The 20416-nt window shown below is 39.5% G+C and overlaps 1 protein-coding gene across 1 annotated transcript in view; it reads left to right on the forward strand.

Annotated features, from left to right (window-relative positions):
• Positions 1–20220, forward strand: part of LOC119725188 (oxysterol-binding protein-related protein 1-like) — a 33485-nt gene extending 13265 nt beyond the window's left edge. The window contains exons 13-22 of the mRNA XM_038196549.1: positions 6288–6458; positions 7942–8156; positions 9831–10041; positions 10593–10690; positions 12339–12515; positions 12986–13183; positions 13718–13865; positions 13996–14091; positions 14774–14897; positions 15963–20220. Of these exons, the coding sequence (XP_038052477.1) occupies positions 6288–6458; positions 7942–8156; positions 9831–10041; positions 10593–10690; positions 12339–12515; positions 12986–13183; positions 13718–13865; positions 13996–14091; positions 14774–14897; positions 15963–16156 (1632 nt within the window). The 3' untranslated portion in view covers positions 16157–20220. The remainder of the gene's footprint in view (positions 1–6287; positions 6459–7941; positions 8157–9830; positions 10042–10592; positions 10691–12338; positions 12516–12985; positions 13184–13717; positions 13866–13995; positions 14092–14773; positions 14898–15962) is intronic.
• Positions 20221–20416: the final 196 nt, after the last annotated feature.

Here is a 20416-nt window from a genome sequence, read left to right on the forward strand (position 1 = left end):
ATGGCGTATTATTGAGCTGAAATATTGCTGTACCGTAGTGACTTTGTGAACATGTAAGTAAGAGCCGTTGAGAACCAGTGACAAGTACATGCATATTGCATGCTATATTGACCGGTAACCTGTTTTTGTGGAACATATATTGTATACTCTGAAAATTATAAGATAAAACATTATTAAACGGACGGCAAAACATGCCCACCAAAATGAAGTAAAAGTTAGACACCCTTGTTTTTTTGGTAATTATTCTGTGATCGTGATATCAATTCTTGTACAATTTACACTTTGAATGTTGTTTTTTTTTTCTAAATGACACCTTTATGATTTAATATCCTAGGCTTTCATAGAGATGTATTCGCTGTTGTATTAATATACTGGCTTCTGAATCTGGAAAAAAAAAGAAATTAAAGAAACCTACATGTACTTCTTCATTTATATTTTTAGCCTATATATGTACATTGTACGAACAGGAACAGTGATATCCTACTTCACGTATAATTTATCTTGTTTGTACCTGTACTTGTGTCATAAATTTAAATCCTTCTGTAGTTGCGGGTTTTACAATAACTAGCAGTTTCGTCTATCCTTTTTGCCACAGCACAATGGTTGTTGTGTGCGAAGCACTTGAAATCTGTCAATATGGCGCAGGCTTGCAAATCTATCAGACGGTATTGTGAATTTGATATGAAAAGATCGACTGTATTGTTTGTTTTTGTCACTTGTTGGGTGAAAAATTCAATAGGCCTTGACGGGGACTGTACTTTTGAGTGGCCTGCAGTCGTCTGATAAAGTTCAAGCGTTTCAACTTTGACCTCAACTGCCCTTAAATTGACCAAAATCTGCCACATCTGCATGGGTTTTTTTTTCTCCGAGGTTTTGAGACCGAAGATAAAATTAAAATTCTTGCAATTTCCATCTCGATTGCTCACCACCCACTAAATATCAGTTAAGTTGTTAACATACAGTAACAACACATTGTTGTAACCAGTTAAGTTGTAATTTATGCCAGACTTTTGGGGGTTTTTTTTGGGGGGGGTAAAGATCTTCGGATCAAAACATCAGCCTGCGCAACTATTGAAACTAGTGAAACTATAAATGAGGTTACATGTCATGTACCGGTGTCACATGAAAATCGGACTCGTATGAAAATCGGACTCTTTTTCCCTTTTATTGGTTAAACCCTCTCACGTGACTGGTCCCTCATACTCATAGATGCATGAGCATGCGCAATACCACCAATGAGTCCGTATTTCATAAAACCTAAATTCATGCTACACCGGTACATGTACATGTATATAACACGTGATTAGTCGTAGAGTGCAAAGGGTCCACCTAGTGATAACGTATGATCATGTACATGTGCAGGGACATGTACATGTACATTTACATGTAGAATTGTAGTCAGTTGTGATGGGTTTATAATCATGTATGTATGATGTGCATACAGACATGTGCACACGTATGCATACAAATTTCAAACCTGCACATACCGGCACAGTATGTAAACTTGTATACGGTATGACCATGTTTATTAGTGTTGTACATGTACGTATGTACACGTGGCGTACATGAAACATACCGGTAAATGTATTATGTAACATAAATAACCATACAGTCTACCGGTCTGTCTGGCAGGCCAGAATTATGCATATCTGCACATTATAATAGTTAAATTTTAATAAAGTTTTGGCATGTGATTGCAAGCATGTGTTGTGATGATGACATCATTCGCCCGTATACTCGCACATGATCCAGCAATGAATTTATACAAATTCCAACCTTCGCCAGATATGAAACATGTTTTCCTAAGTCAGTTGGCCCTGATATACAGATTCTTGTCCATGTGCTGTACATAAAGATTACATGCGTAGGTATTTATCATAATTCTGCATTGCGTGTCAGGAGGCCCTCGCTGTCATTCCAAATCGTTTCACAGATGGTCGGTCCACTGCACGGAGATCTATAAAAACCTTAAGCTCTATGGCTAGTGGGCCGAATCAGGATTCAAAAACAGATGGCGCCCCAAGCGTGCTGCTAATTTTGTGCAGTATAATGCACAGCACGAGGTTGGAAGCCAGACCAATTAGGCGTTATATTAGCCCTTGAGTTTATATTTAAAAAAAAAATTATTGCATATAGTGTTCTCCAAAATTAGTAAAATTTTGTAAAACTAGTAAAATTTTGTGTAATTTGTAAAACAATCAACGCAAATCAAATGTGAAGCCTGCAAGGCTACGCTCATAATTGCAGGAAAATTAAACCTAGCCGCAATAACTTATTACAGGAAGTTCAGTTAATTTCCCTTCTTTTGTACTGGTGACGCTTTGCGCTCCAATAATTACCCAACTACATGACATTTAATGAAAACACATGCATCAATTTATCGGCGTAGTTAACGTCAGAAAGGCTGCTCTCGCAAATGGATGCGTTGACTTCATTTGCAGTCTTACTGTGACGCGCTGTGGCGAAACCTGATACTTCATAGCATTTTCCATCATGCTGGAGCTCGCGAAACAGCAACAAATCAGTGTTGTTGGGCGGAACGGAGTTGAGCGAAATTGCAGTTCTTTATGTTCATCCCACTTGGACATGCGTTTGTGATCTTTGACACGTCTACTACACAGATTTTAAAGAAATAGTATGAAAATTGTGGAATGAAAGTGTTTTTAAGGAAAACCAATCATTTGTCATCTCACAAAAGTCTGATATATACATGTATTACAAAATTTATGTGAATTTACATGTGTACATGTTGTTTGTATGTATGTATCTTCAAATATGTACACATAATATGTGATACGATCAAGCTGAATGAGTCGTTTGTCGGGAAATTTTATGTGGAGATTCAGGCCAAAATACGGTAGGGCCACTTCGTCACATCACTTCATCACATCTCTTGGTGTTCCGACTTCCATAATTTTTGAATAAAGATGGTACCAGCATGCAGTTTTCACAGCAGTAATGCTGAGAATGAGCTCTTTTGAAATCTGTAATAAAAACAATTTTTGACCAGGGTCGACAGACGACTCATGTAGATTGATCGCATCACATATAATAAAGTTTAATTTATTATTCATAAATATCTCAAATTAAATTAACCATCTGGTTATTTAACTTTTATGCCAAAATCTTATTTCTGCATACAATGTACATGTACATGCCAGAATTGTTTTCAAAGTACCATTTTTTTTTTAACACGGTCCCTGAATTTTTGTTTATCCAGTTAGTAATGATAATTTTTATAGTCAGTAAGCATTATATATGCCCCGGCAGGCATTTTCTGTACCACCATGTCATTTATATTGATGAATTTTCAGCATTTTTCAGCTGCAAGCATTTGATGTGTTTATGCGCATCATGTTAGTACCGTTGTGATCGTTGCAGTGTGCTGCGTTTGACTGCGCTGTGCGTTAGGTTTTACAGACTGCTTGTCTTTTGGAAATATTCCTCTAGGACATGCGGGTGACCTTAATTATACGGGGATATGCATAGATTTGCACGATTGATTGTTTCAATACATGGTAAACACATTCAAATGTATGCTAGTACATGTACATGTAGATATGAGTCTCTATAGGTTTTCAGATGCACATGTACATGTACTTGCATATATGCATACGTACAGTACAGTACGTGTACGTGCAATTTGCAATGTACCTTTACCCATCGTACATAATTATTGTAATTGTATTTTGTAATACAATATGATTTTGTGTTGTGGTACATTGTAAACGACAACAGTGCGATTATGTTCATCTTTTTAAGGACTGCACTCTATGGACGGAATGAAGACACTTTGCAAAAGTGATTCTGTATTATTATTTTTTTTTAATTTTTAAGGGGAGGATTTTACGCATGATGGTCACACCACTAAACAATGTTTAGAAGATGCACGAACGTATAAAGAGTGTATTTAAATATTCCTTTTATAGAGATGTTCAGAGGGGAAATATCCTTGGCAGGAATATTTGACCAGTCCATATCACAGAATGTCCAGTAATGGCAAATTTATGTAAAACACACTGCAGAATATGACTTTTCAAAATTTCATCGACGAATCCGCAAACCAACCATCAGCCTTGTAACATATGCGAGATTCCGTAAACCCTCAAGACAAGTATTTAATACAACTAACGGTGCGCATTACCCTGGGTCTGTATTCGTGTAAACATCTTCATTTCAATTTATTCCAACACCTCGACTCAGCGCCGTTACATTATTCAGACAACAGTCCTTCAGGCCATGAGAAAAAGACACGGCATCCACGGCCAACGTGTACTCAGACGGAAGAAATCTGGCGATGTAATCGTATTCTTGCCTTGATGATATTTACACCTTAAGACATCTATCTATCTGTTGGTTTGAGTCTGATTTGGAGGCCCCAGAAAGGGGAATGTACAGTTACATTTTATGTATAGTGTTAATTTTCCTGTACCTTAAAGACATCTATGATTTTATAATCTGATGCACTCCTTAATAATAGGAATATACAACAAACTTTTTTTTATCTTTCGAAAATTCAAACGAGCAAAAAGCTATTTGAATATCTGGCTGATGTTGATGATCAAATATTCGAAACAATATTTGAGACAACCCTAAAAATGATATGTAGATGTCAGATGTACATTTACAGGGACAGGAAAAAATAGTTGACCCTAAATTTATAAAACGACCCATACACACTTCCTGTTTCCGTTTCGATTATTGTTTTTGGAAAATATAACATCCCCATTGTGCGACCTCATTTCCTCAGTTTGAGTCGCAGAACTGCTGGGGTAAAATTGCAGTCATTTGCAGCCTTGGCCGAGTCCTGACTCATTGGTAAATTGCTTTGCCACATTTTTACTGAACAGCAACTTGACGTGCTGGTACAAAGTAAAAAAAAAAAAAAAAAAAAATTGTGAAGTCATATTCAAAGCGTACCAGCAATTGTGATAAAGAAAGACATCAAAATCAAATTTCATGAAATTCATCATCAACAAACCTTCAATAACAATTTGTCATGGTCTGTATATTTTGATCTGGAAAAAAAAGCATGCCAAGTAAAGCTGGCCTAGAGTGCACACATTTCTACTCGTTTGATTCACAATAGCTATTCCTGGGAGTCTTTTCAATTGCATGTGGTCTAAACAATGGGCCAGATTTAGCCCATTCATTGGTGTGAGGGGTAGTCCTATACAATAGCACTGCCCGGCTCACGCATGACAGTCAGTCAGTGAGAAACATGTCGGTCAAAGGCTGGCTTTCTGGTCTCCGCTGACCAGCATTGGAAATGAATGTAAAAATACCACTTTTCTTGAAAATGTCAGCACACCACGTGCCACGATGTTACCAGGATGCTTTAGGCTGTCTTTCACTAACAGTCCAGTAAGACATTTCACAATAATTTAGTTTTGATTTTTGATGTCTGCAAATGCTGTAGGCCCTATATTCCCTTCAACCCATACTTTCAAAGTGGCATTGCTTTTTACTACAGACACACACAGCAGAGATTTGTTTGAAATTTGGTCAGACATGCTGGCACATGCTGGCACAGGCAGCTCTTGTAGTGCCCCATTTACTAGATTGCGTCAACAGCAAACACTTCCCAAGGCAATGCATCTTTACTTTCCCAGTTGGTGGCGGAGTTTAGTGTTAATCATTATCTAGGCTACCTGCGGAGAGTTGAAACATGTCAATTGTACTGGTAGGTCCAGGAGAGAGCTTGATTGTTGCCCAATCTCAGTATGTAAGTTTTTGTTTTTGCCACCGTGTCAAAGTTGGAGTTTGTTAAAATCACGAGTCATTCCAAGTCATTATTACAAAGCGTTTTTATGTACGTACATGTATGTAGGTAGGTTCACCACAGGTTGTTGTTCAGTATTTGTTTTCCTCTTCGCTTCCCGGGTTTGAATCCTGCCTGGGTCAATACGTGGATTGGTTTTCAGTCCCTACCCGATTCCGTGGGTTTTTCCTAGAAAAATACCGGTGTCTTTCTGTGGTTTTCCTCCCTCCACTAAAACAATTTCCTTCTAAATACATACATATTCTACCAAGAGACCCCACTGGAAATAAGTCAAAAAGACTTTTGTGGGCTCTTCCGGCAAAATGCCGTACAAAATCCTCCAAAATTAGCCACACATTTTTGTAGCCTCAATCCCGCAAACTCCTCCATTTTGCAAAGAGGATTTTGGGAGGATTTGGGTAGGTTAAGGCTAAGTTCACTACAACTTCCAGACATTCACATGTAGTTAGTCATCAGTTGGATTCATTTTTAGACTTTCTTATTCCCTCCTTTCTTCTTTCATCAGTTGCGTAAAGTCGAGCTGTCGCAAGCCCTTGAGAAGTCCCGCGTTCTGCAGGATGGGCTGCAGGCCCTAGCCCTGGAGCACCACGACTTGGAGCAGATCTCCAGATATTCTTCATTCAGTGGGACCTTCTACGATGCCAAGACGGAGGCCAGTTGCGCTGGCAGCCCAGAGGTAAGGCCAAAAAAAAAAAGTCTCCGGTTTCTGGTATGGAGCTTGCCCTAAAAGTGGTGCGGCGACGCGGCTTTTTTTTTTTTTTTAAAGGGGGAAATTTTTTTAAATTTGTTGTCCTAAATTAAAATTTGTTCAAATTTCAGTTTTGGCGCTGCACCTTTGCGTATATTTTTATGCTCAAAATCACTCTATTGCTGTGAGAATTCAGTCTTAAAGCTTCCAATTGCAATCCAACATGTCAGGTATATCATAGATTTAGAAATCGGAAGAACTACATGTATTAAGCAAAAAAGACGGAAATGCATACATTGTACATTTGTGCGAACTGATCCTAAATCAATCGGCGTCCACACAAAGTTTCCATGTCACTTTCTCTTATCACTTATGAACCCCAGGGGTGACATTTCTCCGGATTTTTCTGTAGTTCGGATGTTTGGTGAGACGTCTTCTGAATTTCGGATTTCCAGCATTTTCTGTTTTCGTAATGTCGCGCGATGAAACTTCTAGCGGTGAAACTTCTAGCGAAAATGTAGGCCCTATTTACAATAATGGATGAACTGGTAACAAGTCTAATATGCAACGGGATTGAGTTCCTGATAGAAATCAATACGGTGTGCGCAGTGGAGTACTTGAGGATCAGACTAAAAATAATTTTCAATGGTGTGTTCACCTCGCGGTGTGCATATCGCGTATACATGTATTGTGCGCGTGTGCAGTGACGATCCGTGAGCCAACATATCGATGTCAATTTTGCCACGGGGCCGGGGAGACCCATTAGTGCGAGATTTTGATCAAGGAATTAAGAGTATGGTTGGATGAATTGGTCGGAATAAAGTGTCACCGTGGACGGAGATCAGTTTGAGACGCATTAGTGTTTTGAAAAAAATGGCCACCACAAAACAAAATTTAGTAAGTAAGATATTTTAATACGTAACACCGTTAGGCCAAAAAAAAATAGTCTCCGGTTTCTGGTATGGAGCTTGCCCAAAAAGTGGTGCGGCGACGCAGCTTTTTTTTTTTTTTTTACCTTATTTTTTTGCTTCAAATGTCGGCTGATGACTGCAAATGGTGCCCGACTAAACTTAGTGCAAATATATGGGAGTCCAGAGAGGCCACATCAAGCTTATTCTCGACCATAACCCAATCTAAAAACACGTTAAAATTGTGCAGCAGCAGGATTCCAGTCAAACCAGTGAGTTTGGCGGTTTTGAGACATCATCTTTCATTGAAAAAAAAACTTTTTCATTTGCCGACGCGCATGGCTACGGCGACGCGCGCGCATACCAGAAACCGGAGACTTTTTTGTTTTGGCCTTACTATTTGTTTGTGATTTGTTTCTCTCTGTAAACATGCGAGAGCAATAAAAACACGAACACAAAAAAATACATGATTTTATTCTATTCTACATTGTAAAGCCTATTATTTCCTTATCAAACATAATTTTACTTTTAAGCCAGAATTTTTGTTCATTTTTGTTGTTCAGAGCCTGAGCGACAGGGCCTCTCTGGAATTAACTGGTTCCCTCAGCGACTCGGATAGCTTCCACAGCATCATGGACGGAGTCACCGGTTCCCTGGACAGGTTACATGTAGCCGACCCCGAGGGTCAGAGGTCGGACCTCAAGAAGGATGGGCCAGAAGAGGAGACGAAACCCATGGCGAACGGGGTGACGGATATAGTCATACCTGGCTGCTCACGGTAAGTGTGTTATTCGTGGGGTTTCAGATAGTGGTGGGATAACAATCTGGATTTTGAAGAAGAAAAAAAACTTTTAATGGTGAAAATAAAAGTGGATGGAACTCTCTGATCAGTCAAATGGGCAGGCTATTCATGAACTACATGTAAGAAGACCGCTAGTGAGTGAATGCAGTTACAATCAGAGACCATGAAGCAAATTATGATATGTACCAGTTGTTAAAGGCTTATGTCACAAAAATTGTAAAGGCTGGAAAGTTTAGGATGGTTTCGAATATCCGATTTCCGAATTTCAAAACGGAATAGTGGAATTCAAACTGTATGTTAAAACTCCAGATTTTAATCCCAATGCTTAAAAAATACTGTAAAGTTAAGTAAAGTCTGTCACGAGCCGATGTGGCCCATCAGGCCAGCATTTATCTCCGGTTTCAGTAGCATGAAACGACGGGGAGTATTTCTACTCCCCCTGGATGGGATGCTAGTCCATCGCAGGTTACTCCCAGCTAATGCTGGTACCCAGTTATACTCCTGGGTGGAGAGAGGCAAGTGGGGGTGAAATGGCTTGCCCAAGGACACAACATATGGCCAGCAGCTGGATTCGAACCCCTGACCCTCTGATCGTGAGTCACGAACCCTAACTGCTAGGCCACACTCCCACCTTAAAATAAAAAACTGTGGTGTGACCAAATTTGCTGTTCCAATGAGGACCATTTACAAATATTTTGACAATTGTTAAAATTGAAAATGTTCCTACGTTGGTCGTTGATTTTAGGGTGACCTGTTTCCTTTCTTGTTTGTTCCTTTTTCACAAAAGCAACTTTTCCTGTCCATTGCCTTCCGCGGGAAGTGTCCAGTGTCCGTGTCGAAAGTGTTCATCGGCAAAAAGCACAGGATGTTTTGCCATTGTTTATTTGTCCATGGAGAATATTTCCTGTGTGATTCAGAGCATTGTTTAGAGAAGTTTTGTTATCTAAAAGATGTTATCTTCATGATAACTATCAAGATCTGGGCTTAAAGGCATATAGGATCATTTGAAATTGATCCTAAAAGTAACCTACATTGTACCAAATTATTATCAAACAGCTAACTTGGATTAACCTAACCCCTTGAGTGATTTACTAGGAACTGTCCTCACTCTTGCAACATCCAACATCATATGGTAAACTCAACACCCAAACTGTTTGACTCTGATTATGGTGCCATGCCTGACCCCATGTAAAGCATAATCAGTTTACTAGTGCATTCCTTACTCCAACAGATTCCATCAAAACATGAAGTTGGCTTTTGAAGGGTTTGGGGTGGTTAGGGTTCAAGATTGTACCGGTACTAAATGCCCCATGAAATTTTTCCGTCTGGCTTGCTGTCGTTAAGAAGAAATCAAGAAATGTAGGTGACTTGCAACGATCAGTCAATTGATTGATTTTTTGGAAATAAAGAGTGCCATTGACGAAGTCATGTGTTGTGATCAAAAGGTTGTGCTTGGTTTTTCAATGTTTTCTCAAAAAGTGTAATATCCACCGAGCTGAAACTTCAACAGGTTAGGTTTTGAACATTCTTTGGATTTTGAGTGGTGTTATGATTGGAAACGAATAAAATGCACGAAATGCACATGATCCTATATGCTGTCATCATGATAAATAAACTTAACTAATTTTTTTTTTTTTCTTAAACCTGAAGGACGAAGTTGCCCGCGGTCATGATCCGTCGGGACCAGTTCAGTCTCTGGACTGTCCTCAAGCAGTGCATAGGCAAGGAGTTATCCAAGATCACCATGCCTGTGGTGTTTAATGAGCCGCTGAGCTTTCTACAACGGTTCTGCGAGTACACAGAGCACTGTCAGTTGCTGTACAAGGCTGCAATGAGCGACGATCCGGTGGAGAGAATGAAGGTACAACAATCTTTCAGTCAAAAAAAACGAAACCCAAATGTCGGGACCATTGTTTTAGTGAAGTTCTGCATGTAGCACTTTGAAAATCTAGGATATGAAAGTCCAATTCATAAGCTTTCTTTTAGTACAAGAATCATTCAAATCACTCATGTACTTTTCAAGTTACGGAATTTTAAACACAGCCACCACTTTAAAGTTCTGTCCGCGCATCACAAAAAAGGTGTGCTTTATTTCAGCAAAACGAAAACAATTCACACACATCCTTATGTGATTTGTTTTCTTTTTGCTGAAAGAACACTGAACTTCTTTGTGATCCGTGGACAGTACTGTAAAACGGTGGTTGTGTTTAAAATTCCGTAAACCATCGAAAACGGCAATTTCCGTGCAAAATACAAATGTTATCCTGGCGCGAAGTGGTTAATGCTGACTTAGTGCTACAGTAGGGCAAGGTACACTCCAAAATACGCTGAACCGGAATTGCACATTTCGGATGTGTTTAACAATTCCCTCATGGACTGGTATCCTGACTCCTTTGGTTTGTTTTCCCACAGTATGTAGCAACGTTCGCCATGGCAGCTGGGGCTTCCAACCTAGACCGGCTTAGCAAGCCTTTCAACCCACTATTGGGAGAGACGTATGAACTAGTCAGGTAAACCGTATGGACGTTGTGTATAGCGCCCTCTACTGATGAAAATGCAAAACTTAATCTGTAAGGTCAATTTCCACATACACGATTTTGTCGTGCGATACTGTCGATCTGATACACGGTACCCTGTGGAGACATGTGCACAATAGGGAACAAAAGATTAAATACGTCTCCACAGGGCAATTTCTATAGGAGAATACCTCTCCACAAGGTAATCACGAAATAAATATATGGATTTTACTCAAAAACTAGGAATTTATAAGTTGTGTTGATCTGTTGCAAATTGAAGTATTTTATGTAAGGGATATTAAATCCGAATTTCAGCCCAGCAAATTAATTCTGGTTAAAATAAGAGCATTTTGAAACTAGATTTTCAAACTCAAAATGTTAGTACGCGAGAACAAAAAAATAACTCTACAAGGATAACTCCAAATTGCAGTATGTGTGAATATTTCTGTGAATTAAGTGCAAATCATTTCAAGCGCAAGTCATGGTTCCTTTCTCCCAGGCAGGCCAGTGAGTGGGTCTGTCAGACTTGAAGGGTTTGAAGATATTGAAAGAATAGAAGGGTTAAAGGGAATGTACATCATTGGCTTTTGCTGTAATTCTCAGAAATGAACTATTTGAGGGGTTAGTATAGTAGATCAAATATTGTTTAAAGGGAATATACATCATTTGCTTTTGCTGTAATTTTCAGAAATGGATGGAATTGGGGGGTTCGAAATATATAGCAAACATAGTTACACTGACTTTTTTGAGGTTTTGGGTTCAAAAATGCTATAAAAAAAACAAGAAAAACAATCATTTTCCTGAAGTCTGGTTCCCTGGCTCCATTTAAGAAGAAACAGAGCAGTTTACATACATTGGGGAATTGTGAGGTCAGGGAACCAGTCCAGCTGGCTTGTACCCGTTCATAGGTGTGTAATCGATTGCAAACAAGTGCGATGGTCAACTGGGGCCAGTATTTGAAGAAAAAAAGCCAGTTTTTTTCCAACGCTGATCGGCCGATCAGCGTTGGAAATTGATACAAAAATACCACTTTTCTTGAAAATGACAGTATACCAGGTGCCATGATTTTACAGGATGCTTTACACTGTCATTCACTAACAGTCCAGCAAGGTATTTCAAAATGATTTGGTAGTTTTATTTTTTGATGTTTGCAAATGTTGTATTTTCCCTTTAACTGACATGTTTGAAGTTTTGTGTTCGAAAATGCTTGAAAAACCAAGAAAAACAAAACTGTTTAAGTAGTCTGGTTCCCTGACTCCACTAAAGATAAAATGGATCAATTTATAGATGTCGGAAAATTGTAAGAAAAGGGAACCAGTCTAGCTGGCCTGCACCCGTTCATGAACATGTAACCAATAGCAAATAACATTTGGACTGAAAAAAATTGTAAATTTGGAGCAGTAGTTGAAAAATAGTTAGGTTTTTCCAAAGGTGGTCGGCCGACCACCGTTGGAAATGTATACAAAAATACCGTTTTCTTGAAAATGACTCGACACCAGGTGCCATAATTTTACAAAATGCTTGAGACTATCATTTACCAACATCCTAGTAAGGTATTTCGTAAAAACTTGGTAGTTTTATTTTTCGATGTTTGCAAATGTTGTATATTCCCTTTAAACGTTTGTTGGTTTCCTTCCTCCAGGGATGACATGGATATGAAGATTGTCCTCGAGCAAGTCAGCCACCATCCCCCGGTCAGCGCCTTCCATTGCACCTCACCGTACTTTGAGTTCCACGGATCTATCTACCCGAAGCTAAAATTCTGGGGGAAGAGCCTTGAGGTTTTACCCAAGGGCGTGGTCACCGTGACTATCCCTAAGTGAGTCGAGTTTATGCTCATGTAGTTCATGCAGAATAAGTTCAGAAGTAAAAAAAAAAGGTAAAGGGGACGAACCTGTGTTCACAGGAACGGAGTGCCCATCTCTCTTTCGTTAGCGATTGGGCCAGACTCATATGCTGCTGTGGGGGGATCGCCACACCTCCTCCACAGCGAGTCTGTTACCTTCCCAGCATTGAATAATGCCGGTACCCATTTAACACCTGGGTTGAGAGGAGTAATTGAGGTAAAGCGCCTAACTCAAGGGTACAACACGCATGGCCACAGCGGGGCTCGAACCCACAACCTCAAGCTCATGAATTCTGTGCTGTACTGCTAGACCACAAGAGACCACTGTTACACAGACGTAACAGGGACTGGAAAAATGTTTGAAAATGTTTTTTTGAATGGCCAATTTTTTTAATGAATTTTGAGAAATCTAATATTTTCTCTAATGTAACCTCTCGTCCTAGGTACAATGAGACGTACACGTGGCACAACCCCAGCAGTTGTCTACACAACCTCATCGTGGGCAAGCTGTGGATCGAGATGTACGGCCTGTTGGAGATGACCAACCATAGGACGGGCCACAAGTGCTTCCTACACTTCAAGCCGGCCGGCTGGTTCGGCAAAGATCTACATAAGGTAGAGGGCTACATCACAAACAAGAAGTAAGTCTGAGTTTCTGTACCCATTAGTATATGTACACTACATTATGTTACGCCTGGCTGTTTTGGAGGATTTTGAAGGATTGAGGATGAATGCATGTGCGGGTGTGTTCCATTTCACTGTAAAGTTCAGTCATCAATCTCAACCAAACTTGAATGGTAGTCTGTGGAGAGAAGGCTGATGATGTCAAAAAAATCCTTTCCAATATGGATATTTACGAGGTCTCTGGAGAGATACTAATGACTCTAACATATATTAGTCCGGTGTCTCACCCAAACTCTCTATTCAACCCAAGCTCCCCATTCAACTGAGAACTGGTACCTGTCGGGTGGACAATCAAGGTCGTCACTAAAAATTGTCCGTACTAACTGCCTGTGCATGTATACAAACTGCCAGGATGCCAAGGGGATCGCGCAAGTTTTACTTGCAGTATTTTTTAAACATTGAAAATGTTTCATGCTTTTCCTGACAACTGTGATGGACTTGTGATGATCTTGACTTCTACACTGCCTCGTTTTATCATTCTTTGCAATCAGTGACGAGAAGATTGTCATGCTGTTTGGCAAGTGGACGGAGTACCTGTACGCCATGGATCCTGAGAACTACGACGGCGCGAGGAAAGAAGAGAAGAAACGCCACCACCGGCATGGCCTCGGCCACGGATCGGGCAGCCCCTCTGATCACGTAAGAATATATTCTAATTTGCAAAGTGACGAGCTCCAAACATACAAATAGTTTGATAGTGTAACGTTCTAATGCTCTTGCCTAATGTAACTTGTTACGTAAACTTTGACCTTCTGACCCTTTCATGCAGGTCACGTATGACATGCCCCTCAATCCCGAGGGTGAGGAATTCAACAATGCGCAGCTGCTGTGGCACAACACAGCGAGGCCAGACAACTCCACACAGGTAACGGGAAACCCCCCTCTTCCCCCCCTCCCCTTAAAAAAAAATAATTAAAATTAGTCTTACTTTGGTTGTGGACAAACACAGGGCTGTTTCGGCAACTTTTTTTGTCACATGTGACATGTAACATTTTCTCAACCTGCCGCTAGAGGGCGCTCTAACATTTTATGACGTCAGTGGGAATTTTTTTTGTAAAGTACAACCTAGCCAGAGAATGACGTCAATGGGAATTTTTTTTGTAAAGTACAACCTAGCCAGAGACTGACAAAACAGCCAAAAACAGCCTTGACACCCTAAAGGGTGGCACGGGTGGCTAGTGCGTAAAGCGCTTGCCTCTCACCACTGTGGCCCGGGTTTGATTCCTGGCTCAGACCATATGTGAGTAGAGTTGTGCGTTGGTTCTCTCCTATACCACGAGGGTTTTTCTCCTAGAAAAAAAATCAAACACTTTCGATCTCTGGCTGTGCTCCGGTTTTTAAAAGGACACGTCCATAAGGTCACAGACTCAATATCCATGTCATCCTACCGATGACGAACGATTTCAGTTCGAAAATTTCAGGTATGAGATTTTCATTTGTTTTTAGATCAAAACTTAAGACAAGATTTGAGATCTAATCATCAACACAGATGAACTGTCACCCTCACATTTTAATAACGTTTTCGTTATCTATTTTATTTTCTCCAGTATTATAACTTCACACTGTTTGCAATAAGACTCAACGAGCTGACAGAACAGATGAAGACTCACCTGCCGCCCACTGACGCAAGATTCCGTCCCGACATCCGATGCATGGAGAACGGAGACATCGGTAAGCAGATCTGATTTCTCCTAAGCACAAAATAAGTGCTTAGCACACAAAGCTTGGGGGTACCCCTCGGCCTCATATCGTGCTTGGTATATCAGAGTCAGTCAAAGATGCATCATGTCTGTGCGCTGGCTTGCATGTGTATTGTGCAGAGGTACGCACGACCAATTTTCAGCTATGATTTTGCAGAAACTGACATCTTCACTTCCAACAAATTCCTCCGAGCATTAGCGCTAGTTGGCAGTTGCATCCAAGTATCCTTTAAAGGGCGCTGTGGGATCATGATTTATTGTCTAAAAATGTCATAGTTCACGAGTTCCTCATTCAAACATGGCCAAATAACATTGTGAGTGCCCTTTTCAAGTAGATTGAACCATTGACCCTGAAATTCCTAGCCAAACCCCAGCCTCCTGACAAGATTCACATGTTTGCGTAATAAGATCATTATAGTGAGTCTAGCTGGCCTCGCCGCAAGGCATAGATAATCAATCATCCTGTCAACAAGCTCAAGTAACGGCTGTTTGCAGTCTTTTGACGTCTATGCAACCTAAGTTTTAAGTTTATTTGTACCCTTTTCAAACGTGTACTGTAGTTACGACTGTGTGATCAAAATAGTGCTGTAAATTTTTACTGTTGAATGGGTACCTGTGCACACAGGGTTGCAAGTTTCTACATATTTGGACTTAGGCCAAAAAAAAAAATATTCGGTCTCTGGTCAGACCAAAGTTCCGGAATTGACGCGGGGACGCGGCTTTTTTTTTTTTCTTCAAGCTTAGATTGTACAGACAAGGTGGGGTACTATTTTGCTTTTTTGTGTCCTCATGTACATTGGTGTCCTCCATAATTTGCCTTGGTGCTCTCGATCATTTGCCTTGGTGCAATTCCCCATTCCTTGGTGCTCTTTGTTAAAAAAAAATTGAGGAGGTGCGGCAATAGAGGGCGCTGTTGGAGCTACCGCAGAACATTTTGTATAAAAAAAAGATTGACGCGCATGATTAAAATCGACGCGCGCACTGACCAGAGACCGACATTTTTTTTTTTTGCCTTAAATATCCACTCTTCTTACAGATTCTGCGTCCGACGAGAAGCACCGTTTGGAGGAGAAACAGCGGGCGACGCGCAAACACCGCAGCAAGAGCAAGGAGACCTGGTCCCCGCTGTGGTTCAAGCTGGACATCAATCCCAACACCGGGGAGCAAGACTGGGTCCTAAAAGGCAACTACTGGGACCGGAAATACACCAAATGCCCCGACATTTTTTAATGACGAGCCACGAATTAGGCAAACCCCAAAGAACTAAAATAACTTGACGTTGGGATTGAAAGAAACTTGCTGCCAGTAAAAAAAATCGGTTGAGAAAGGTGTTACATCTCGGAGTCGCAAAAATTGAGGAACGATGTGAGTTTTAAGTTAGTGGCAGCTTAGCAGGAGAGGAACAGACTCGTCCGAACTTAGGAAGAATTTGCTTTGTGAGCAGCCTGGATTTGGCAAAACGTAAGGCCTGATTGAACGATGCTCTTGTGTTGATTACTGCAATGCTGTGAAGAAAAGCTCATCTTCTTGGACAAAAAAGTGCAAAGAGAATTCTTCAGTTTTTGGTTGAGGATTTAAAAGCCAAGCTTGGAGCGGCCAGCGAAAGAATTCACCCAAAAAAGAGACAATTTTTAATCGCAGCATGGAGCTCGCTGTATCGCGATGTAACTTCCTAAGCTGATTATTTGTAGCTAGTCATCGTCTGATCTTCACGGACAAAAGGAAAACGAAAACTTTTTGAAAAGATGAAGACAGCTTATTAGTATTGGAATCAGTGTTTTGTAAGCCAGTCCATTCGAGGCAGGATTTTATTTGTCGTGGCTTAAATTCCAGCGGACGGAATGTGGAATACTATTTTATTTTATTTTTCTTGCTGACAATGTAAAGAAAGCAAAGTTAAGACTTCATGCCAAATTGTTGGATGCTGCTACAGTAACAGTTCTCCCCAAGACTCATCCTGTGATCAGCATCATCCACAAACTGGGACCGGACCCCGACTGAGAATATTTCTATTCTGCCTGGATGGGATGCCAGTCCAACGCAGCTTACTTCTCAGCGAATCCTGTTACCCATTTTCGACACCAGGCATGCCGGATGGAAAGAGGTACAGGTAAAGTGGCTTGCCCAAGGACACAATATATTGCCCGCGTCAGGATTCAAACCCCTAACCCTCTGATGACGAGTTGCATTTCCTTACCATCATACACCCAGCTAATCCTGTTTCCCATTTTTTTTTTACATCGGAGTCAAGTGGAGGTAAAGTGGCTTGCCCAAGGACACGACATACGGCCAGCAGCAGGTTTTGAACCCTGACCCTCAAATCAAGAGTTGCTAAGCAAATGTTTTCTTTGCTTGTTTTTCGGTGCATGAAATGGAACAGTCATGCCAAAACCCCATCCCAACACCCACCCCCTACCCCATATCACCCCCTACATTCACCCCACCCCTCACCCCCAGCCCTACCCCCACCCCTTACCCCACGACCCAGCCCCACCCCCACAATCAAAAGGTATGTACAGTAGCCACATGCAAGTGTGGAGCCCTGTTTATTTAATTCCAATAGAGATCTTGTGAAACTAAATCATTGTCCAAAAAATTCATTTGCCAAAAAAAATGACTTAATTTATTCACACACACACAAAAAGAAACTGAGTGTCATTTTTTAAAAAACTAGAGAAACATACTAAAAATATTTACTATGAGGTCACAATAATGTGTAATATTGTACAGTAAGTTTCCACTACATTTTTCTGTAACAAGATGGCTGCATTACTATATAACTGAAGTCTCTGTGAATCATATAAACTCAAAATTTTATCTTTTCACATCAATGTCTTTTGATACCGACATTCTCACATTTTCACCCTTGTCCACATGTTGTACTCCAGACCGGAGAATTCAGTAAAAAGAACTTGTATCTCTACATTTATATTTTGTGACCTTTTCCTAATCTATATTTTAATCCTGAAAAGAAAGAACATAAATTCTGTAGAGGAAAAGAGACAATGTGAATGAAAAAAAAAATTGGAAGTACTTACATGTAATTGTACAAAATAGAAAGTTGGTAAATGTACATGTGTATTTTAACTTTTGTACAAAAGTTCTTGCAGGCGTCCTGCTTAGACATTAAGTGTGAAATGCTGGAAGGTCAATCATTAAAGCGAATGGCTCTTTTTGTTTTCCACAAAAAATATATTCTCCTTAAAGATATAACTGTGTTAGCCATAACAGATTGCACGATACTTCCCAGTAACTTAAAAAGCTGGTCAAGAGTGCAAACAATTCTGTTCCGTTTTCGTGGCCCACTTTACAAAAGGGTATTATGTCGCAAACAAAGTTAAATTGAGTTATAGACATGGTTTGAAGGTTACGAGGTAATCCTATATGATAGCACTGCCCGGCTCATAAGTGAAACACTGTTCTGGCCCTCTGGGCACAGAAAAAAAAAAATTTTCACAAAATTGCCAAAGATTGCTACATAAAAGGATGGCAATTTCTTTTTAAATTTGTAAATGACAGTAATCTTGCCATTGTGGAATGTGTGCGATTATTTAAATTCGGACTGTGAACGGCAAGAGCGTGACAATATGTAACATTTTGTGATGGTGAATTATGTCTGTTAATTACGAAAACTTGAAGAAATTACTGAGTGGCTAAGTTTTCTTTTCAAGTTTTCTTTTCTTTTTAAAGTAATTCAAATGCTCAGTGGTAAAAAAAATATTCAGAAAAAAAATTTGTTGACTTTATACACACTAAAAAAAATATTCTGAAAATTTCACCCTTTTTTTTCAATTTGTTTGTTAAATATAGCAAAATTGCCACAGAATGTTCTGAAAAATAGGTTCACAATTAATATATTCATTTGCCCCCTATTAAAGCATGTGTGATGTTCTTCCTTGGGTATTATTGCAAAAATGGCAACATTTTTAATGGTAAATTATGCGATAGGTCCTGTATACATGTACACGTACAAAAATATGAATTAACGAAACTTTTTGACGCCCAAAAGTGCCTCAAAACCACTCAAACCTCTGTCTACTTATTCTTTCCACATAATACACAAACTATTCGACATTTAAAGTCTACTTCAAGATAATAAGTAATTGAATTTATATTAAGAAACAAATACGAGTAGGTCATGTGATTACTTCTTTGCATGTCATTGGTCAATGTTCTTTGCCCAAAATTAGAAAACATTTCAGCTTCCACTTTGTTAACAGCTCTGTTTTTGACATGAAGTATAGGCTTGTGTCAAGGACAAGGTGCTGTACATTTTCATATAAAGATTGTCATTTTAACATTTGTTTTCCAAAGTTGTATGGTAGTCCAAACCTTTGATTATCTGATGTACTGTATCTGTGTAAAGAAGACTTGGAACCAGACCTTTCTTGGTGAAACTTTCAGTTGTCTGATTTTTGGGCCGCTTTTAAACTGTCCTACATTTCTGTAAATGTATCTTTTAGGGTCACATGTTGTAATCAAAAGTTATACCCTAGGGAGAGGGAGACATGTGAATGTCTCTTTAATGTTTCCAGGCCTTTAAAAATGTTGTTACTGCAAATAGGCTACATCAATTCCTGGTGACGCAAAACCCCAATTTACAAACTTTGGTGAGGGTAGGATAAGGTTAGGTTTAGGGGTCATTCAAGTTAGGATTTTTTGTGCAGCAGTATGGGAATGTCTCCTTATGTACCATTTTCCATAGTGGTAATTATTTGTATAATTTTACCGGCACAATAATTTTTTAATTGAAATTACTTATTTTTGTCACGTCAGAGGTCAACAACAAATACTTGCTTTTGTCTTAAAAATATGAAAGCATAGTGAAAGGTAACATTTGCCAAGTAAGCTTCTAAATTAAAAGTCAGGATTTGTTGTCCTGACACTTCAGCGATTGATAAATCCTCAACTTCTTTTGCTTACTGTTTGGCCATAAGATCTTTTGTTTTAAGATTACTAATTCCATAGCTTGTCTTGTGCCCAGACGACAAACAATATCAGTAATAAAACCCAAACCCTGTATAATGTTAGTGTACGTGCAAAGGCATTTTGAACAGTAAATTGGACGAGTGTAAATAATTTTACATAACTGATTTATTAATTTCGCAGTATTTACATTTAAAGTGACAAAATTGTGAGGCATTATTAAGACGTAAATGTGTAAGTATATTGTAAATTTAATCTTTATCAGGGTTTCTTGAGAGGGAGAGGATTGAAAGGAATTTATAAACAATTATGCAGGAGAAATATAGGATAATTCTGGCCAATTAAAACAATTTTAACGAAAGATCTAATTTCTTGTTTGTGTTCGCTAACATTGTTTGTGAAAAATGAAATTGCTTCAAACTTGCTGAAAAGATGCCCAAGGGATCCTAGTACACATTCAAATTTGAGTTTTGTGCTTTTCAAAATGAAATTTCAACGAAAAGTTCGGGTAATTTTACTCAAAAATGGTAATTGTTTTTCTACAATCAATCAATAATTTTTCCC

This window comes from Patiria miniata, unplaced genomic scaffold, assembly GCF_015706575.1.
Source record: "Patiria miniata isolate m_02_andy unplaced genomic scaffold, ASM1570657v1 HiC_scaffold_18, whole genome shotgun sequence".
Lineage (NCBI taxonomy): Eukaryota > Metazoa > Echinodermata > Asteroidea > Valvatida > Asterinidae > Patiria > Patiria miniata.